Here is a 23,144-nt window from a genome sequence, read left to right as displayed (position 1 = left end):
CAAAAGCAGTGACAGGAAATACGAATAAGATCCCTTGGAGTATTCGCTCAACGGTTCTATCTATTCGTGATCGCATCAAGGATTTTAGTGAAATTAAATTTGTTGCTATTCCTAGAGATGTTAATTCTATTGCGCATGACTTAGCTCAATACACAATCTCAAACTTTATTAACAGATGGTGGTATCATTATGAACCACCTAATTGTATTATGCAATGTCTCACTTTTAGTGAGGATTAATATAATTATTCATTTGTTTCCTTCAAAAAAAAAATAGACTCGAAGATTACTATTTGCTTGAGTAAGAATTGAATCGAGAAAGAGAGATATAACTCTTTGATATACTTTATTAAGATTGAGTCTAGTTGATTCTATTAAAAGTATATTAGAGTTTGTCCATACAGATTGCTAATCGAAATATTGGATGAGGTTGTTGTACCCCCACTTTTTCAGATAGGATAATCAATCACATAGTTCTTGAAAGTCAGATGAACCAATTCTAAAATTGTTCGGAAGTGTGGAAAATCGGTTACAAGATTGTAAGTATGAAAAAAGATTTACAAAGTAAAGATGTCGACATACTTTGAACATTTGCAGTAACGCTTATCTTTTATTGTTGAAAGATATTCCTTAATAGCTAAAGGAGAATCCCAGATCGAAATAAATTAAGAATCTTGTAACTAAGGTTTTTAGCTTTGCATATATTTAGAAAATAAAAATTAGTAATGTGCATTTACTAGTTGGAGATTTTCTAAGAGATTTTTGGTCAATATTTGGACAAAGCATTTCCAGGAATTATGGAAACCGAATTTGGAAATATATTACATATCTTGAGAATATTTTCGGTTTTGGATATTCCTTGGTGTCCAAACTTCCTTGGTCTTTAAATATTGAAGTTGGCATTTCAAGCAAACTAATCCTCAGAGCCAGCAAAACTACCTAGTGGTGTTGTTACTGGTGAAGCCGCCTATTCGGAGAGGAATGTAACCTAATTAGGCGAAATCTCTTACGGTCGCTCGGTTTAAAGACTTCTTTGGGATTGAGAAGCTCTATTAGTACCGTTGGTGGGAAACTAGATAATTGTGGTTTATTATTAGTTTTCGATTGATTTGATTGACTAACGGTTGTTGAACTTTGATTGCACCTAGTTTGTTTATGCTTGAGAATCTTCTCTTCTTTTAATAAGATTCACTCAAACTAGATCGAAGTTTCGACGGGGATCTTTAGACTGTTTGTAGTTCTAAAGACATCTTGTGATAATCCATTGTTAACAGACTCCGTTCTGTGTGTGATTGATCACAAGAGATTCAATTTGATTGTGTGCAGGTGTTTATTAAAGATCTAAGAAGATTTGAAGACGAAGAAGATTTCTGATTTGGGTTCATAGTCTTTGGTGTGCACAATACTTGTTTCGGCTGAAAAGGATCCAACTATAATCGGTTTATATATAGATTTGATTGATTAGTTGTGTAGATCGGCATCAATACAATTATTTGTGATTCAAAGTATTGATTGTAAAATCTTGACAATTACTTTGGTAATTTTTATTGGATAGATCTAAGGACCTGACAAAGGAGTTTATTGGGATAAAAAGAAGAGCCTTTTGTCGAACTCATATCACTTGATTGAAAAGAGTTGTTACCGAACAAATTTGTTGTTCCTTTACTGTTTGGAATACGAACCAAAGGAATTGTTCCAAGTGCGCGACTTATTAACAAGTTGGAGGCGCATGAATACAAACGGAACTAGGTGAACTATAGGTTTAGTTGCTTGGTCTCAACTATACGAAGTTGGTTTAGATTTTGTATAGCGGCTTAATCCTGAGAGTATTCAATTCTGGATAAGGTCCCGGGGTTTTTCTGCATTTGCGGTTTACTCGTTAACAAAATCTTGCTATGCCATTTACTTTTAATTTCCTTATTATATTTGTTTTATTATAATTAAAGTAAATTGCACGTTGTACGTTAACAGGGCACTTGATATTGTTCCATTGGTTTCGGTTATTTCCGTACCATTCATCAAGTGATCACTTTATTGTTGTATTGTCTCGATTTCATATCCATAGACAATCACACAAAGTGTATTGGTTTTCCCCACTTGCCTTTGATATTTAATTCACGAGTTGGGTCAGTTCGGACTAATCCTAATATCAAGTGGACACTGTGTTGAAATATTTCTTGAATGATTGTATCTCCAAAAGGTTTATACACAGTGGATCTTGTATAGGTTGTGATCAAAATAAAAGATTGTGGTGAAAGAAGGGAAAACTAGTATATTAGTAAAATTTATACTCCACAAATACACCACAATCTTGTACAGTGGATCTGAGGAATATACTCTAAAAGCAAACCCCCAGGGAAAATTTATTAGTAAAAGAAGGGAAAGCAACGAGGGCTAGACTTAAACTCAAAAATTACAAGTAAAAATCAAACAACAAAAACATATTTTGATGAGCGTTTTGATCGATCGGTATTGTTGGAACCTATATGGTTAACCGATAACTTGGGACTGCCATCAAATGGTTAGCCCTAGGAACGGTTAAACCCATCTTTTCATTCATTTCCAACTTATAGGGTGACATTCCATTAGGGAGTTCCCAATTAAAGCAATGCACCAATTGTGCCAACATCAACCGGACCATGGTTAAACCCAACTGCATTCCAGGGCAACCTCTACGACCTGAGCCAAACGGCAGAATCTTAAAGTCTTGCCCTTTCATATCTGTATCCACCTCAATGAACCTCTCTGGGTAAAATTCCTCAGCATTTTCCGACCACACTTTTTTATCCCTTCCGATGGCCCAAACGTTCACAAATACACGAGTCTGTTTTGGTATATCGTAACCATTAATGTTGATATCATCCAAGGATTCACGAGGAATCAAGAGCGGGCCTGGAGGATGAAGTCTCATAGTCTCTTTTAGTACCATCTCTAAGTATTCCAACTTCACTAGGTCAGTCTCTTCGACTTGTCTATCCAACCCGACCACTGTTTCTAATTCTTGTTGAACTAGTTTCATGATACGAGGGTTCTTTATGAGTTCTGAGATAGCCCACTCGACCGTCGTTGCTGATGTATCCATCATTGCTGCAATCATGTCTAACAAGATTGCTTTGACATTCTCTCGATCTAATTTCAGTTCCTTATTCATGGTATTCTCTTGTGCATTCATTAAGGATAACAAAATGTCGACGAAGTCCCCTTGATAATGATCATGTTGTGCTATTCCATGGTCTTTTATATGTTGGTCGATAATATGTTCCAGGAATTCATCTACCAGTTTGCCGGTTGATTTCATATCCCTGACCAATCCCTATACATAAGTTCACAAAAAAAATAAAAAATAAAAAATGCATGAGAAAAATAACGTTTAACCTAAGTTGATACAGAACTGACTCTCATATTTCAAGTCACTTGAGGACATATACACAACACATACCTGAAGGTCAAGTGATCCCACGTACGGAATATAATCAGCAATGTTGAAGGCTCCTATTAACCGAAAAGCATCCTGGATGAGAAACTTAGAGTTAAACTGATCGTCCTTAAGTGATCCAAATATAGTTTTATGTGTTATTTCTTCCGCTAATGATCCCACTATAAAGCTCAAATCCACAACTACTTGACTAGCAGCTGCAACTTTAATGGATTCAACACCATTTCTCACTTCACTTTCTCGTGTAGACTTGAACGATTCAATCTTCGAATTGGTAAGTAAATGTACAGTACATAGTTTTCGAATATATCGCCATGAGGAACCATATTGTTTGAAAACTACACCCTTTTGCTCATAACCAAAGTATCTTCCACACTCAAGTATTGGTCTACTAGCAAAAACAATGTCATGAGTTTTGAAAATTAGTTCGGCTGACTCCGGTGATGAGATAACAATGACTGGGACTAGACCTAGTTTCATATACATTATGGGTCCATATTTGAGGGATAATTTTTGAAGATCTTGATGTGGGAGATCACCCAATCTATGAAGATTGCCAAGAATTGGTAAACCATATGGACCAGGTGGTAATTTGTAATTACTATTACTACCTTTGAAAAGTGATGACTTTAATAAGAGGTATGAAAGCAAGAATAGAATTGCTATCAAGAATAGTGACACAAACATGGTGATCCGAGAAAAATAACATGGAAAAACTTTACTAATGAAGATATCAGAATCAATAGATCTTATTACGGATGCAAGAAATTAACACAACTACATTTTATTATTATTGCAATGAATTGGTTGTCAACTGCCATTCCAACCATAAACATTCACTTTAATGTTAACGGCCGTACTTGGCATTTAACCATCATTGATACAGTTGGGAAGGAAAAAACTAAACTATGGCCAAGTTGGGGGTGCGGAGTGGGCATCTATAATTTCCTAGTGAAGAGTGGTTGGAACCACCATATTTAACCATTTCTACCTACTAGATTATTTTTTGTTCTTGCAGCTGCCTGCATTAAAAGGACCAACTAGATGATTCGAGAAGTTTTAATTGCGAAAACACTAATCCTAAATGGCATTCAGTGATTAATGGTCTACATTTGGACTGACACCCTTGGTCAGTCTCAATGTAGTTAATATCGGATATCGGTTCATCTCGGCCGGGACCGATACACTGGTACGATTTTATATCGGGGAAATCATCGTTGAAATATCGGTATAATATCGGTTCTACATTTAGAGATTATAATTTTATATTAAACATTTTCTCCACACATTTTCGGATAAGATATAATAGATAACATCAATTTTATCAAAAAAACAAAAGAGTAACTTTAGTAGATTTGCTTCGAGAGCTACATGCACCTCTACTATCACCTGGAAGACTTTCTTCGCCAAAATTACTCTTAAACTTTATAGAAAACGATCAATACCGTCTCATATCGGGAAATGTAGGAAAATTTCGTATCGACCGATACGGCCGATATTTGACCGAAACGGCCGATATTCGACCGTTACGGCCGATATTATCGGGCGAATATCGTATCCCCGATATCCTTCTTGTCGTATCGTTCTGGGCCGATATCCGAAATATCCCCGATATATCGGCCGATACGGACGATATTGACTACATTAGTCAGTCTGTGGTGTTATTAGGAGGGAAGAAATTCGGTTTTTCTAAGTCAATCTCGGGTCAACCACTAATCATAACGAATAGGGGAAATTAGGCTCAGGCCCAACCCATGGATAACCCATAATATGAGGCCCTTAATTAAAAAAGTTTAAATCTAGGCCCCGAGTTTTTAAAAGACCTTGATACCCTTATGCATATTTATTGTCAAGCCCAAAATTAAATAAAATTTAAATCTAGGCCCAAAATTATTAAATCTAGGCCCGAAATTATTAAAATACAGTGCGAAGGTGTAAACAGAAGTTACACATGCATATGGCATGTGTAACCAGAAGTTACACATCCTTATGATATGTGTAATGCAAAGTTACACTTGTATATATATGCAAATAAATAGACATCAAAAAAAAAAAACACAAAAAAAAAAGTTATTACTTTAATATTCATTTACAATAATTTCTTAGCATGTGTAACTAGAAGTTACACACGCATCTGTTTAGTGTAATTGAGAGTTACATATGTGTCTATCTAGTGTAACTGAGAGTTACACATGCATCTGACTTGTGTATTCAGCGTCAACTCCAGTTCCAGCGAGACCATTACCACGTTTAAGCAATTATCTTTTATGAAGTTATCTAAAACCTGAAATATAACAACAAGCAATCAGTATTTATACGATTAAAATGAACAGTACATAAAACAATGTATATTTCAGTTTCACAAGCATCTGACTAGTGTAGCTAGCGGTTACACATGCATCTGAATTGTGTAACTGAGAGTTACACATGCATATAACATGTGTAACTAGGAGATACACATTCATCTGGCTAGTGTAGCTAGCAGTTACACATGCATATGACTAGTGTAACTAAGAGTTACACATACATATTGATATGTGTACCCAAAATCAGTATGTGTAAGTAAAAGTTACACATCTAATTAACATGTGTAACTTGAAGATACACATGCATCTGAATTATGTAACTAGGAGTTACACATGCATCTGACTTAGATATGTCAACATAAAATCAGCAAATCCATCTATAAATGAATAACACTAGCAAAAACGAGAGGTGACTATCAAGCAATTACCAGTCATAAAATAATACAGTTAACCTTGCAAGTGAATGAGAAGCTCTTAATTAAGATATCACTTCTTCAGCAGAAAGACGTTGTTAGCACTGTATTAACAGAAAGACGTTTTACAGCGCTAGTCTAGATGTACCTAATTCATTTTCATATTATCGATGACGAAGGACATTTTAAGCAACAGAAAGTAAAGATTCAGACAGTAATTATACTGGCAGAATAATACAAACACCTGGGAACCTTGTGCTAGCACATTAATATCGCAAAAAATGATCACACAACTGATTCAGCAGGGTATAGATATGAACCCAGGAAAACAAAATGCATGTGTAATCAGTAGTTACACATGTAAACAATAGTTACACATGCATATTATCATAAGTTACACATACAATCATCATGTGTAACTAGAAATTACACATCTAATTATTATGTGTAACTATAAGTATAACCTGCATCTAATTAGTCTAATCTGCATCCACTACTACTCCCTACTACTAGGACTTGATGTTCTTTTCTCAATTTCATAAATATAACCACTATAACATATCCCATCAAATTAGCATGTGTAACTATAAGTTACATATGCATATCCCATCAAATTAGCATGTGTAACTATAAGTTACACATCTAATTTGCATGTGTAACTAGTAGATACACATTTATTTGGCTTGTGTACCTAGAAGTTACATATTTAATTAGCATGTGCAACTACTAGTTACACATCCATAGTCTGCACCTGTTTATCCTAACATGCATCTAGCATGCAATATTGAGTTCTCAGACTCAGGCCATAACTTACCACATATCAATTCCATCGGAACCCATGTCCTGCAACTGCAACCAACACCAACTGAGTACAAATCTCAGCACCAGCCAGCTTCATTTCCTCTATTCCATACCACTGTCTTAACTGTAGTTGCACCAGTACATGTAATGTTAACTCCTAACATAAATCTACCTGAGCATCATTAACTCAAACCATTCTGATTCTTCAACCAGTGCATACCTGAGTTATATGATAGCAATAACAGTACTAGTTCATTACAAACCAATGCCAAATCTGCATCTGTACAACTTGCACACTCCTACAGCTCTCTATGAACTTTCATACTCTGAAATCAACACATCCATAACCTGTTCAGTACCATTTCATTACAAAAGATCAGCATACCTTCCACTACAAATTTCATCAAATCATAGCATATGTATAATCAGCTAACTAAACACTCATAAACAAGCATGTATAATCATCTAGTACACATAAAATGCATGTGTACTTTGGAGTTACACATGCATATAAAATGTGTAATTTGGAGTTACACATGCATATGAAATGTGTAATCAACAGTTACACATGTCATATAAGGTGTGGTGGCTCTGGTAGTCACTGCAGCATCTTCCTAGATGCTCATATACAAATCACCTCCAATACATGAATACTAGATACTTCAGTTGTAGAATTCCAAGGAAGTACCTATTCAGATATAAACGAAGACTCACAAACATCAAATAAAACATACAACTACAGGCCAGGAGCAAACAACTAAAAAAGGATTGGTTTCACATGAACATCATTCTTGGTTCAGTTTAAATATGTCAATATATGTTATGATATCAAGTGCCAAAGCTAGTCTATCAGTCAAGTCCAGTGAATTACTTGTAAAAGTTTCAGACAAATAACAAAAGGTACTGGCATTTAAAAATCGAAACACAAACCTTCATCCTTGCACTTCTGATACAATTAAGTATCAAACTATCCATACACATTAATGAAACAACACAGAACATGTCGTATTGCTATAAATTTGTACACATAATACAAAATTAATGAAACAACACAAAACATGTCATATTGCTATAAATTTGTACACAAAATACATCTATTCATAAAAAATGTTGAAAATAAAGCAAGTTATGTCAAATAAGAAAGAAAGAATCAGCTTACTTACCACTGACTTCAGATCCTCCTCCAAAACTTCTCCAATACCACCAACTCAACCACTACAACCTCCTCATCTTCCACCAGAACCTGCATATCCACCACCAACACTGCCACAGATTCATCAATCAAACGATGTGTAGGCGAGATAAGCAAAATAAAAACAAAAACAAGTCAACAACAACAACAAAAACAACAGAAACAACAATATCCTAAACACATACCTAGATTTAAAACTTGTTGATTCAATTAAAAACGAGAGAAATCTTATTGATTTTCAGATATTTTCTCGTACGACGAATTCATTTCTGCTGCTGTTGAAGATCTTCTTAGTTCCATTGTTGAATCTGCATAAAAAGTAAGTAATTAGGGTTAAAACTACATTAAAGATCTTCGATTGATTCAAAAAAAAATCAGGTTCTTCTTCTTCTCATATATGAACAGAATCAATCAAAATAAAAATCAAAAACCTAATCGAATTAATCGAACTAAGAAAAGTAAGAATGATGAACCTAATCGGAAATGATTTCTGCTGCTTCGAATCGACTGAAACTTAGATTCGATTCAAAATCTTCAAAAAAAACAGTCGATCCAACGAAAACCTAACCTGATGCAGCTTAAAAACTAACTAAAACCTAGATTCAAATGAAATCGATTAAATGATTGATTCATATTTGAAGATTAACTGATGATCAGCTGCAAAAACTACTGGATCGATTCGTCTTCTTCTTCTTCACAGATCTGAAACGCTGGAGCCGAGAGAGAAAGAGATGGAGAAGAAAGAGAAAGAGAATGAAGAAATGAAATATCTTCTGATATATTCCTCTTGTATATATACTAAAGGGTAGTGTTGCCATTATTAAAATTCATAATAATTAATTATGGGCCAGATCTGAAGAAAATTTGATGTTTTGGGCCTAGTAATATCATTTTCTGAAAGTATGGAGTTGACAATATATGATCCATTTAGTGGGGCTTCTATATATTGAACCCATATAGTAGGGGGTTCTAGTATTTTTCACTAACGAATAATACTATAAATATTATACTTCTATCGCAATACCTATCCTACCCTCACCGTCATCGACCCTAATTTCCTCCCTGAACAAGAACATGCAGAAAGAAAAGAAATCACCTAACGGTATTTTTTATTTTGATTTAGACATTCGTCATTGCGCGAATGAATTGTATGGATATTTAAAAATCCTACAAGGTGAACTTAATAGAGAGATATAAAAGGCTTCAAGGATGGAGTGGGTCTAGAACAATGTCATATACCTATTATATGTGAGAGAGTGCCCATATCATGTTGAGTGTCGGTATTTAGTGTAAGATACAGTTGGTAGTATTTAGCTAATTAGTGTTTGCTATTATCAGTTGTAGGGGTGCCTTGGATGCAACCACCTGGGCTATTTTTATTCGTTGGATGTTAGGATAGAATAACTAAATATATAAGCTCAGAGTCTGTAAGAGAAAGGTAATCCAAAATTATTAATCAAAACAGAACTTTGTTCTTAGGCTGTGTTCATTTGAACCAGAGAAGCTCGATTCTTCGGAATTGGGTGAGGTTACTTTATCCTCAATCTATCTATCCCCTCCTGTTATGTACATCTAGGTACATAAAAATTGGTATCAGATTCGTTCGATCCATGGAGGTATTCACTGGAACTCATCAACAGATCTCTGCAATTCAGAGTTTACCAAGTGAAAAATGGGTACAAATGAATGGAAAATTGGTACCAATATTGAAACTGGAAAGTTTAGCAAGTGATGAATTCGACACTTGCGTTTCTGGTATCTGTTTTATTTGATGGACAAAAACTGTGTAAATAGAGAGGACGGCCTCCGAAGGTGGGGCAAATTGTTAGACAGAGTGGAGAAGAAATTGGATAAGATCTTGTTTCTTAAGGATACTGCTTTATCTCAGCAACCTCCTCACCGAGTGAAAGTTGCTTCTACACATAGTGATGAATCTTCAGATTTGGAGTTGATACCTCAAAATTTCTTTGCTGAAAACGAAGATGTTGAGTCACTTGATGATGTGAGATTCTAGTCTGAAGCAGTTGCTAAAACTGAGATGATAGACTTCTCCGAGTTGAATTGAACCAAAATTGGTGAGGTGAACGATTCTGCTCTAGAATTTTACTTCAACAAGTTTGGGGAGAAATTCGAAAATCATGAATGCTTCAAGGAGTTATTGTCTATTCTCTACAGCAAATCAAATTATGTGGCTCGTTCTTCTTTTCCACTTAATGACACTCGTTCATTATTCGACAGAGGTAAGTGTGGCCTTATTTCATTGAAGTATTCTGAGCAAATGTTTATTGTATGGATTTCTAGCTTTGGGTACCACTCAGATTATCGATCTAGGCATTTGATTGTTAGTTTGTCTGTTGATGATGATACAATTTTTGATGAGACTCATGAGAGTAAGCTGTTTGTTGGAATATCTAAGAGAAGATTGTCTAGAATAGTTGAAATTGACCAGGCATGAGCACTGTGGGATGTCTTAGATGAGGGTGTAGTTTGGAGGAGTAATGGTGCTGATGGTATTTTCTGGAAGCTCCAACTTAGTTTACATCATGATTTAAGAGCCTTCATGCCTACAGTGCGTTACAATTTAATTGTTGATGTACGTCTCTTCCTTAATATCGATTCTAACAACACTGTGTTTGATCATGGTAAAGAGATCGACATCATTGTATGGGTTTCTTGTTTTGCTACAATTGATACTCGCTCCTTACTTGATCGAGGTAAGTGTACTGTGTCACCATCACTTACTTATGAGACATGTCTTCTTCAATTGCTTATTAGCCTACGACATGACTCAGAATTGCAGTTTATACATTCGTTTCCTCATTTAAGTGTTTATGATTTTGCAATACATGCTGCGAAGAAAATGTTTGCTCAAATAACTGAAAGAGATTATTCTTACTGGCTAGAGTAATTACTTTTGAGCTGGATAATCAATTGATGTTTCATATGGTTGATATGTGGAGAGCAGTAAATTTTATTTTTCTAATGCTCCACAAGATTCCGTTCACTTCAACCATCTTCTCTCCTAGTTTCATCCAAGAGCATTGTCGTAATCGTGGAAAAGGATTCGAACTAATTCAGAGACTTTCTTATTCTGTGGTTGCCTATGAATTCAGTTTTGGTCTATCTAATTCTTGCTCAATTGTACCTGCTTGTATGATTTATACTGGTGGTGGAAATGATTTTATCTTACTACTTACAACAGCGCAAATAAGTTACAAGTTCATAGTGAATGAATGTCTCTTCCTTATCATCAAATTTACTCGCTGGATATATGATAGAGGAAAGTTGTTAGCTAATCAAGGGTATTTTACTTATTTGGTAAAATAAGTAAAATACAGTTGGTAGTATTTAGCTAATTAGTGTAAGTTACAGTTGGTAGTATTTAGCTAATTAGTGTAAGTTACAGTTGGTAGTATTTAGCTAATTAGTGTTTGTGACGTCCTTGCCGTGGGGATTAATTTTGTTTCTTATGGCCTTCTGGGATGCAGGGAATGTCAGAAGATTGTGTCGGCATTCTCCTTTTGCGAGGCCTCATATGGTGTTTATTGGAGTTTACTTCTCTCTTTCCAGGCTTGTGAACTCATATTGTACCTCAGCTGGCAATGCTTATTTACAACTACTTAAAGTTGAAGGTGGCCAGGTATTTCTGCACTCTGTCATAAGGACTGGCCCTTGCTACTTACACTATAATCAACCTGAATCTTATGGCTATATTCACCTGTGGAGTCTGAATAGTGGTAATTTTTCCTCTCTATACTTTGTTTACACTTGCTACTTATTTAATCGTGGGAAGGGGTTCGCTGGGTATATTGTCATGGATTCTTCCAGTGGGCCACCTGTTTATGATTTTGATTTAGACCATTGGTACCAACTGGATTTGTTATGGGCAACCTTAATTATGTTTTTATTTGTGTAGTTGTCTGTGGAAGCTGAGAATAGTATTGGTAGTCGTAAGCTGTATGAGAGACATATTCTTGTGCTTCAGATTCTTTCGAAACAACGTGAAATCCTCTTGGCGGTCCTTCCAGCTTCTATCTCCAATGTGAGCAGTCATTTTTAGCTCCACACTACAGGGGCCAACTTTTAATTCGCCTCACTGAGGGTATTTCCTTTGAGATGGAAGCTTGCAGCAGATAATGATGCTCATCCCAATGATATACTGGAGCGAAGTCCTGGTCAGGTTACACTATGGCTTACAGTCAAGGATTGTATTGGTAGTCAATTTCTGAGAGCTAGAATAATGAAGGGGCAGCTAGCCTTTCTCCTCATATCCGAGGCCAGGTTTGATTTTGCTACTGGCAGTATTTATAGCATGGAAATAGTTATATCTTTGGGGATGATACTGGTCGCACGGGAGCTTCGGCAACTTACACAAAAGGGTAGCAAGCACTGTACAGGTCAAAGGAGTAGTACGATGTGGAAAGTACTTGGAGAATTATATTTTTACTTTAGCTGGCAAGGAAGCATCACCTCTTATTCAAGACTTTTACACAAAGAATTGTCAGTTACCAAGGGTGTCTCATTGTACTATCACAGCAGTTTTGACTCTTGCATATGGTTCAACAACAGCTGAAGGAGATAGTGGGCACTACCACCACAGCTTCACGTTTTCACAACTGCACCGCCAGGCTCCAAAACAACCTTGCGTAACTGAAGTTGCCGACTCGCCGCTCATCCTTGAGGACAAGGATGTTTTGAAGGGGAAGGGAATGTCATGTACCTACTATATGTGAGAGAGTGCCCATATCCTGTTGAGTGTCGGTATTTAGTGTAAGTTACAGTTGGTAGTATTTAGCTAATTAGTGTTTGCTATTATCAGTTGTAGGGGGTGCCTTGGATGCAACCACCTGGACTATTTTTATTCGTTGGATGTTAGGATAGAATACGTAAATATATAAGCTCAGAGTCTGTAAGAGAAAGGTAATCCAAAATTATTAATCAAAACATAACTTTGTTCTTAGGCTGTGTTCATTTGAACCAGAGAAGCTCGATTCTTCGGAATTGGGTGAGGTTTATCCTCAATCTATCTATCCCCTCATGTTATGTACATCTAGGTACATAACAAAAAATCCCTTTACTACTCTCTTTGTTTCCCTTTTTTTATCTTATGCTTGCAAATTTAATAAACAAATCGATAATCTATGGTCTAACTTAGGCTGGGTTTGATAATGTTTTTATTTTTTTCCAAAAGCACTTTCAAAACCTATATATGTCAATAATTTTTGAAATTGGTGTTTGGTAAAAAAAAAATCAAAGTGCTTTTTACCCAAAGCACTTCCCAAATTTCTCAATTATCATAAGCTGGGGAGGATGAGCTTTTAAAAGCTACAAAAGCATAAGCTTTGGTCCCACCTAAATTTAATGCTTGATTTATCTTTTTTGTCCCTATTTTATTTTATAAATGACAAAAGTTACCCTTAAACTTATATACAATTAATTTTTTATATCTTATATTTTAGTCTTTAAATATTATTATTTTTTATTTTCAAACTATTTCATTTACCATTCATCTCATTTATCAATAATGAAAATAAAAACAAAAACAAATATTAAATAATTATTTAATTAATTTTAGTTTGATTTTTTGTTTGAAAATTATATATATATATATTAAAAAGTGGTTTATTAAAATATTTTTTTTAACAATCATAATAATAGTAACAATTAGTAAATTTAATATTATACATGTTTATATTGAATAGTAAAAAAAGATTAATTATTTTTAAAATCAATAAAATCGAATAAAACTATTTTCAAAGACATGTCTGTTTTTGTCATTTGCTACAACAACAATGGTTGAATTTGATATTTTACCAAACACACTTTGACTGCTTTTTTAATCAACTTTAACTTTAGTTAATATTTTACCAAACATCAAACTGTTTTTTTCTCACAGCAACGCACAACAGAAAAGTGCTTCTACAAAAGCTGCAACAATACCAAACTAAGCCTTAATTAGGGATCTAGGATCTTCATTGGTGACTGTTAAATTGAAAACCCAATTGGGAGCAACATCATCTGTTCGATAATTAACTGTTAGTTCCATTTGTTTGCTTTTTCTTCGCACATGTTTTACCGTCTGTCGCTGTGTTCTTAATGAAAGAACGTTAACTTCGTAATTCAAGGAAGAAGGAAATTTTGAAGGCTCCTATTAACCGAAAAGCATCCTGGATGAGAAATTTAGAGTTAAACTGATCGTCCTTAAGTGATTCAAATATAGTTTTATGTGTTATTTCTTCCGCCAATGATCCCACTATAAAGCTCAAATTCACAACCACTTGGCTAGCAGCTGCAACTTTAATGGATTCAACACCATTTCTCACTTGACTTTCTAGCGTAGACTTGAACGATTCAATCTTCGAATTGGTAAGTAAATGTACAGTACATAGTTTTCGAATATGTCGCCATGACGAACCATATTGTTTGAAAACTACACCCTTTTGCTCATAACCAAAGTATATTCCACACTGAAGTATTGGTGTACTAGCAAAAACGATGTCATGAGTTTTGAATATTTGTTCGGCTGACTCCGGTGATGAGATAACAATGACTGGGACTAGACCTAGTTTCATATACATTATGGGTCCATATTTGAGGGATAATTTTTGAAGATCTTGATGTGGGAGATCACCCAATCTATGAAGATTGCCAAGTATTGGTAAACCATATGGACCAGGTGGTAATTACGACTACTAACTTTGAAAAGGGATGACTTTAATAAAAGGTATGAAAGCAAGAATAGAATAACATGGTGATCCAAGAAGAATAACAAAGAAAAACTTTACTAATGAAGATATATCATATTATGGATGCAAGAAATTAAGACAACTACATTATATTATTATTGCAATGAATTGGTTGTCAACTGCCATTCTGAACATAAACATTCACTTTTATGTTAACGGCCGTACTTGGCATTTATTCATCATTGATGCAGTTGGAAAGAAAAAACCTAAACTATGGGTGCGGAGTGTGGATCTAGAATTTACTAGCAAAGAGTGGTTGGAACCACCATGATTAACCATTTCTAGAATTTACTAGCAAAGAGTGGTTAGACCAAAGTTAGAGTCCAAATACAGACTAATCCCAAGTGGCATTCAGTCATTGGTTTTACATGCCTTTTGCATGTAACTCAGCATTTATAATAAAGTTCCAACATTTTTGGATCTCAGATTTAAATTATGTCCATAATGAGTTTACATTTGGACTGACACCTTTGATCTGCCTCTAGTAGCTTGAGTTTAATTGATACAAAATGCTTGACAGATATAGAATTTCCATCCATAAAACCAACCCAAACACATGCATATCTTAGGGCTGTTTTAAGATTAAACTTAGCTAGCCAAAACAAACGGATACTGGATGGCCATTATCCGTTCCGTTAAAAACCATTGAGGAGCCTACTGCCAGGGCCGTCTTAAGGGCAAGGCGAGCAAGGCTCCTAGGGCCTTAAATTGTCGGGGGCCCAAAATTATTATTTTTTAAAACTAATAGCCAAATTGTAACATTTATAAGTTCTAGAATAAATTTTGTTGCAGTAATATAGTTGTAACAGTTATAATTGTTACTAAGTTTTATGTATCAAGTATAAGTGTCACTAATATTTTAGCTTTTCAAATTGATAACTATTTTCTTCGGACTTATTTTATGTCAAATAACAAGTTTACGAACCAAAATCTAAACAAAACAGCTGGAAAAAATTGAGCGCCATCGACCGCATAGTTGGATTCAAATTATTGCTTTAAATACATAAATTTGTCTCCGCAAAACTAAAGTTCCAACTTTATTTTGCATTTGTTAAGCATAAAAAATCCCCACATATCGTGTTCCCCTTGGGCACCCAAAAACTGTAAAACAAATCTGCCTACAGCGACAAAGTATCCCAACATTATTGGCTAAGAGCCACTTTTTCAGAAAAGAAAGGTTTAAATCTGATGTCAAAGTGCCGAGGAAATATAGGATTACAACAAAAACGGAAAACAAAGCTACCCACGGTAACAATGCCACTGGAAGGTTGAACAAAGAACAAAAGCTAGAGCACAACCGTTATCATTACATGTGTTATGTTTCTACCTTCCATTTAAACACCAAGTCTTCAGAGAACAAATTTCTGAAAACTTTTTCGGTAACCCCCATTAAAAAAGTAACGATTTGATCACTATATATATTCATCTACATCTAGTTTTCTGTTTGGGTCTTATTATGCAAGAACCTTATATTCCTTTCCAGCCATGGATACCACCAGATTGCATGCGGCATATAGTTCCGTATGAAATTATGAACTTCATCCATGCATTTTCTTTTCCAGCGCTACTATGACAACCCAAAACTTTTTTTTTTGATCGGTCAATAGGAGAAATTCATTGAAAAGAGGTACTTAAAGGGGGTATCTCAACCAAATAAATACAACCGATACAAAAAAAGGAGATTGAATTTGGAATCGATCACCCAAAGAAAAAACAAAGAACAAAAAATCAAGTGGGAATAATAATGAACCAAATCCAACTCAAAGCGGCCCATAAAAATACGAGTCCCACAAAGCTATTACCGCATTAGCCGTCAAATACAACATTTTCTTGTTTGACTCCGCCAAAAATAAACTTGAATCTTAATATCTCGAATAAGACTTTCCAAGTTTCGCTTTTTGTGATCGAAGATTCTAGAGTTCCTTTCTTTCCAAATACACCACCATATTGCAACCGGTAAGTTGTTCCATATACGATCAAGTCTTTCATCACCCCAATCATGACTCCAAGTTTTTATAGTTTCGGAGATATTACTATCGTAATTGCAATTGGAGTTGCATCCTTCGGGAAAATAGTCCCAAACTCTCTTTGTTCGCCAACAATCATAGAAAAAATGAGCACTTGTTTCATCTTCTTCTTCACAAAATCGACACACCCTATCCACATCCATACCCCTTCTAATAAGTTTGTCCGTCGTCATCAACCTTTCACGGTATATAAGCCATAAAAAAAGTTTACTTTGTACGGATAATGTCGACTCCAAATAATCTCACTTGGAAAGCTAATATCGCCTTGGTTGCAAAGAGAATCAAACCCGCATTTAACCGTATAAGTATCAACCGTATTGTTTCTATCCACCATCCACAATCTAGAATCTACGACCCCTTGTTGAATATTCACCATTTCTAGCAAAGAGTTTATGGAAGCAATCTCTCTCATTATGGCTTGAGAATATCTATTTCGAGACATGAACTTCCATTTGATGCCGTTACTTGAAAATTCATATAACGTAGCCACCACTTTCCCTTTTGTTCTTGAAGCTTCAAATACCAATGGAAAAGTATTGCATAAGACGGCATCTCCAATCCAAAAATCTTCCCAAAATCTAATTTCATTTCCCGCACCGATTTTATATTTCACATGTTTGTTAAAATCCTCGAGCTCGCTATAAATATTGTACCACAAACTACATCCTTTTGGTCCTTTAGGTTGAAGAGTTTCCCAACCGGTTAAAGATTCTTCAAATTTTTCCACAATTATTTTTCTCCAAAAAACATCATTTTCCGTTCCAAATCTCCACCACCATTTTTTGAGAAGCGCTGAGTTCATGTATTTAGACTTCCGGATTTCAAGACCACCACCTTCTCTAGATTTTACGATTATAAACCGCCCGACATTATGAATTCTTTTCTTGTTAGAATCATCATCCCAAAGAAAATTTCTTACTATCTTATCAATCTTATTTGTAATGGACACTACACCAAATATGGGTTTTAGCAACTCAGATTCGCAACAGAAATGTAGCTGTTGCGAATTTTCAGTTGCGGATTTCTGTTACTAAAGTTTCGCAACAGTTTTAACTGTTGCTAATTTCGCAACTGATGAATCTCAGTTGCTAGGCGTGCGAAATACCCGTGTGTCAAAAAACTCTTGCGAACACTTTTTCCCGAGCATGCGAATTTCGTGTGTGCACACTCCTCTTATCCTTGGAGAAAATATCCTCGATTCATTTCAAGTTTTCAACCACTCGCTTCTCTCTCACTCTCTTTATCCGATCTGAAGAAAAAATCTCTCCCGCGATTGAATCTTACCCCGCCATTGAAACCAGAGGAAGCTAGGTGTGGATGATGATTAGGGATTGCTATTTAGGGTTTAAATCGATTGATTATGCTTCGTCTGTTAGGGTTTGGTTGCTAGGGTTATGTGTCTTTTTGTTCAAATCGATTAGTTATGTATTTTTTTTTATGTATTTTGGTAGATTGATACTTAGGGTTTTCTGTGATTTGTTTAAATCAGCTAAATCATGTAAAATATTTGTGTATGTTAGTAAATTGATAGTTAGGGTTTCGTTTTTATGTTTGTTGATGTTCTTTTTTTTATGCTATTACTCCCAGTTAGTGTAGAACAGAGCCTTTAGATCAAGAAATTCTGTATCTCTTATTCTTTGTTTGAGTCTGTGGTTAGTATATATCATGTCAGTTCTTTGATTGAGTCTGTGCTCAGTATATATCATGCCAGCTATGATGAAAGATGTGAATTTTTCTTAGTGACAGTCATCTAGAAGCAATCTTGATGTTTAGTTTGATTTAAGCTGAATGACTTGCACTGACAGTTAATTTGTAGCTTTAACTCTTTTTAGAAGTTGATTTGGTCTCTATATGCCAATTGTACGATGGAAAATGTATGTTGGCCTATCTAATAAGATATAATATGATCTCAATCAGATACTGAAGGACTTTCCTGTTGTTGCTGAAGCTGAAGTGAGGTCGTTGGCATCATTGTACTATGTGGTGGTATGTCTCAGCTTTCAAGAGTATATCCGAACTTTTTCAGTATGTTTATCTATACTAGTCGTCTGACATATGTCTGTAATCGGATCTTACAGGGTAGATCAGCAAATGCATTGGCTCTTTATTTCGGAGAAGATCCTGCAAGCTGCTCTTTTGAGCAAGGTATTTCAAGTGCTTTTAATTTCTGGCGTTTAGTCTTTGTTGTTTTTGACAATAGAAAAGGTAAATCTTCGTTGTTAGCAAGCAGAATCTAGTTTATGAAATATGAACTTATCATATCAGTGGAATTTAATTGTCAATTCTTCACTTTTTCCTCTCAGAACGTAACTGATACAACCATTGCAAGACCAGATCCAGCTAATGAGAATCCAGTTTCTGAAGAAACTGGTGGTTTAAGTGGAAAACCTCTATTTGTCCTGGCAACCAACGTGCTCAGTTACATGTGTCTCTTGACAAGGGTAATTTTATATCTACAGTAAGCACATTTCTGGTATTCAAGATTATGATTCCTCATGGTCCTAAAAATGAATGTTGAGTGCAAAGAGAATTTGATCAATTTGGTGCAGTGTTTTTGAAAACTATGGAATGCTGTATTAATGTTAGGTTGAATTGCAGAAAAATTTGTTCAGCAATTATGAAACTAAGACAAACAAAAATCATGCAGTTGGCTGAACATCTACTGATAAGAATGATAATGAACTATGCCCAAAATTCCAGTGGCCCATTTTGTTGCATCTTTTTAAGTTGGTTCTTTGCTTGTAGTTCATTTGGGAGTGTATCTGAGCATGCTATCTTTGGTGCTTCTTCAGAATTGAATATCTGTGTTGCTCTAATATGATTTACTTGCTGCTTGTAGTTTATTTGGGAGTCTATCTGAGCCTGCTACATTTGGTGCTTCCATAGAACGTGAAGACTTCTCGTGAATTATTGATACTTTTTCATTGAATTATAGAACGTGAAGACTTCTATCTAGCTAGTTTCAAGGACTAATAGCCAATTTTGGCATATATTTACAGGCCCGCATTGAGGAAGACTCTGTATAGTGTATGTCTATGGTCGAAAGAAAATGTCGTGCTGGAATACACAAAGATGCCCGTTTATTGAAAATTTGTATATTACATTCCCAGAACACGCCAGATTCGTCTTACTCACAAACATCAACACAACAAGGCCAGTTACAGACTTCTGATTCTTCTATTCGACCCTCTCCTTAATCAGGTATTTCCATCGCAGCTTTCACCTGACAGTAGGTCAAGTGCCAGTTTCCCAGCCTCGGGTCCAGCAGACTGCCTCAGTTTCTCAACAGCTGATGCCTCCGAACTTGCAACAAGGTGTCTCTGGGCTTGCTGGTATTCACCAGAAGCTGCAATTGCGTCAGCCTCCATGCCAATCCTCTTCCTAGCTAGCTCAGGTCCTGTCTCGGCAGACGCAAGCTTTACAAGCTGGCTTTCAGTCATCAAAACAAGCATTCTCTCAGCTACAACAAAAGTTGTATATGATGCAGCAGTCTGGTCAAAATCTATCTCAGCAGCAGAAAGCCTAGGCAACTAAACTACAGGTACTTCTGGATGCTAGATCTCTAAGCATCTTTTCTTAATTTCTCATTTAGTTTTGGTATCAAATATTTTTTTTTTTTTTTTGGTGTCTAGTTGGGCTGTACAAGTTAACCCTAACCACCAGTCAAACCACCGTCACCATCAACAACAACACCATCACCACTACTACCACCACCTTCTCTCCTATTTCTGTTGTTGTTGCTGAATCTACCGTTATGATAGAAATTGACTGTATTGAGCTGTTAAGCTTTACTGTGTCAGGCTATGGAGCAGTACTAAGTGAAAAGTTACCATGAAACCAAACACATATTAAGGTTGATGAAAGTTAGAAGCTTTATTGTGTGTGTAGGTTGTTTGTATGGATTATCCACGACCTGAACTCGATAACACAGTTAATTACTTAGAAACTGGTTACTTTATTGAATGTTGTCATTGCTGGTGCAGGTAACTATTACTATGTCATTCTTTCCTTTACTCTTCCTGTCTTTCTTTCAGACATTTGATTTACTTATCTAGTTTTGCTTATACTTGTGTATCGTGCTTTACATTTGTACCTGGGAAATATTATCATCTCAACATGTTTATACTACTTGCATTCATTCTGGTTTAATATATGACATCGTACCTAGTGATGAGGAAGCTTTCCTATGCTGTATGGGGTATGATGCAACAGAGATTTCAGTTTTTGTAAAGGATAAGGAGGTTGATTGCGATGCAATCTAGTTATCGAGTAGTCCTGGTGATCTCAATTATCCATCTGTTAAGTTCAATGTTAAAAAATTCGATTCTTTTTGAAAGGAAAATTATGTACATTTTGATTTAGATGATGACATTGCTGTGTGTACCTCTCTCTCTTTGGGCTTAACCTTCTCTTGTGGATTGTAACGTACGTAGCTTGTATCTGTTCTCTGTAAATGGATGGTACAAGTAGTAACAGAGTTGGTGGTGATCATGTCTAGTTAGATGCGAAGCGAGGAAACTGTCTTGCTCCCAGACCCACAGAAAATGTTAGTGGAAGCAATGCAATGAAATCCGTTCTCCCCGAGCACCATTCTGATCAAAAACCTGCTTCGAATTATTTTTCTGGTAATGCTTACTAATGTATAATCGTCACTGATGTCGTCTTTTGGTTCATAATTGTTCCTTTTCTTACCATCAAATACTACAAACTGAAAAAGATGCTAAATTTGTCTGTAATTTTAATATCTGTAGGTATTTAGCTGACTGCCGGGAGGATAGATTTGGAGGAGTGCAAGAGATTTACTCGTGCATATTTGAGTTCTTCAGGTAATTAAAATATGAAGCTGTTATGCTTTATTTTACAAGTTTTGTTTATTCTCATACCTCTGTCTTATTTTAGAAGAAACAAAGGAAAAAGTAACCCGCGGAGAGAAAAACTGACCCGTCCTAATTCAGTTTAACTGAATTTATTATTGTACAACCAGGATTACTTTTCTGGATTCACGCATATTTTCTGCTCACTGTTGTGGTTAATCTACTTGTAGGCTGCTGCTGGGGGAGCTTGAATTGAATCAAGAGTGTAATGCTACCTGATGATCTCCAGAGGAAATCGAACTTAAGTTATAGGTAGGATTAAATTTTGTTACTAATTCCGTCTCATTTTGTAAGGAGCATTCTGTGTATGAATACTGCCACTTAACTAGCACTTCCCCTTTTGGTAGCCTTTGTTGATGGGCTATAAAGTTTGGTATCAACTTTTCTGTGTTCTTCCCTATTATTCAAGGCAAATGTTACCGAGTATCAAGGTTTCATCTCATGTCATTAGTTTTATGAACACAACGGAAACTTTGACACCAGAATTACCAAACCTCAACTATGATAAACGCCTTATCTCTTTCTTGATTGTCATCATTTGTCCATGGAAACTGCACCGCTAAGTTCAGTTAATGCAGTGTACTGATATTGTTAGCTGTTTTGTACAGATATTGAGCACACTGCACAAGATAGATTTCTACTCAAGTTTCTAGATTGATGCCTTTTTATGTACATGTACTGCCAGTAACCGCCTTTCGGCTCTTCACTCTATGTACATGTTCAATCCAGATGCACTATTTACTTCATTTCTCCATTTCTGCATTTGCCATATCTAATACTTATATATTGTATTTGAGTTGCAGGATTGTCGCGTAAGCAGTGGAGTTGAGCTCACCATGCATTGAGATCAGATATTAACTTACAAGTAGGAGTTTCTTATATTGGGTCTTCTCTTTTGAAACTAAACCAAGTTAAGAGCTAGTCTTGATTGAAATCTAGAGTAAATGTAGCACAAGTGATAAAAATATTGTTGTTTCCTTCCCTTTCTTTTGTAAAATGTCTTGAATGTTTAAACATATATCATTGAACTTCTTCTTGTACCGAGAATTTCTGTTGGGATTTTCCAAAAGCTCGTTTGCGTGCAAGTCCGTGAACTCAGTCGGCGAACCTAGTCCGCGAATTGGTGAAAGTCTCTTTGCTGAGATTTTCTGCTGATTTTTGAAAACTCCACCGGTTGTCTTAAGTCCGTGAACTTGTTTGTGAGCTTAAGAGGTTATGATCTAAAGATGTGCTCTGAACATGAAACTTAAATTACTAAGGAATGCTTTATGTAAACCGTCGCTATAAAGTTCATGAGCCGATTCAATCGAATCGAATCATGTTTGTTTCAATTGTGTCCTGTGTAGTTAC

General features: G+C 35.6%; 2 protein-coding genes and 1 long non-coding RNA gene across 14 annotated transcripts; 2 read left to right on the top strand and 1 right to left on the bottom strand.

Moving 5' to 3' along the window:
- Positions 1-2,274: 2,274 nt before the first annotated feature.
- LOC113335787 (cytochrome P450 CYP736A12-like) lies at positions 2,275-4,251 on the bottom strand. The gene is made up of 2 exons (XM_026581827.1): positions 3,439-4,251; positions 2,275-3,312 (listed from the first exon to the last, which is right to left on the bottom strand). The coding sequence occupies exons 1-2, from the start codon at positions 4,120-4,122 to the stop codon at positions 2,482-2,484; spliced, it is 1,515 nt and encodes a 504-aa protein (XP_026437612.1). The 5' UTR covers positions 4,123-4,251; the 3' UTR covers positions 2,275-2,481.
- Positions 4,252-9,607: 5,356 nt separating this feature from the next.
- Positions 9,608-13,107, top strand: LOC113335752. 3 transcript variants are annotated; one of them, XR_003353462.1, is made up of 3 exons: positions 9,608-10,387; positions 10,796-11,884; positions 12,064-13,107. XR_003353462.1 is itself a non-coding variant. In XM_026581764.1 (3 exons), exons 1-3 carry the CDS (start codon positions 10,708-10,710, stop codon positions 12,078-12,080), a joined length of 420 nt encoding a protein of 139 aa, XP_026437549.1. In that variant the 5' UTR covers positions 9,608-10,707; the 3' UTR covers positions 12,081-13,107. The 3 variants fall into 3 exon arrangements, 2 of the variants coding, with proteins under 2 accessions (XP_026437549.1, XP_026437548.1); XM_026581764.1 differs by having other exon boundaries at positions 9,608-10,861; positions 11,636-11,884; XM_026581763.1 differs by having other exon boundaries at positions 9,608-10,861; positions 11,636-13,107.
- Positions 13,108-18,101: 4,994 nt separating this feature from the next.
- Positions 18,102-22,841, top strand: LOC113335748. Of its 10 annotated transcripts, XR_003353453.1 has the most exons (11): positions 18,102-18,231; positions 18,838-18,906; positions 18,999-19,065; positions 19,224-19,361; positions 19,760-19,809; positions 19,920-20,461; positions 20,809-21,545; positions 21,672-21,746; positions 21,965-22,046; positions 22,403-22,506; positions 22,598-22,841. It is a non-coding gene; the product is annotated as an uncharacterized LOC113335748 (long non-coding RNA). The 10 variants fall into 10 exon arrangements; XR_003353458.1 differs by lacking the exon at positions 19,760-19,809; XR_003353454.1 differs by having other exon boundaries at positions 19,760-20,461; positions 21,423-21,545.
- The last annotated feature ends 303 nt before the right edge of the window (positions 22,842-23,144 follow it).

Source organism: Papaver somniferum, unplaced genomic scaffold, assembly GCF_003573695.1.
Source record: "Papaver somniferum cultivar HN1 unplaced genomic scaffold, ASM357369v1 unplaced-scaffold_15, whole genome shotgun sequence".
Taxonomy (NCBI): domain Eukaryota; kingdom Viridiplantae; phylum Streptophyta; class Magnoliopsida; order Ranunculales; family Papaveraceae; genus Papaver; species Papaver somniferum.
Note: the sequence above shows the minus strand (reverse complement) of the source record. Positions and strands in the feature narration are given on the sequence as shown.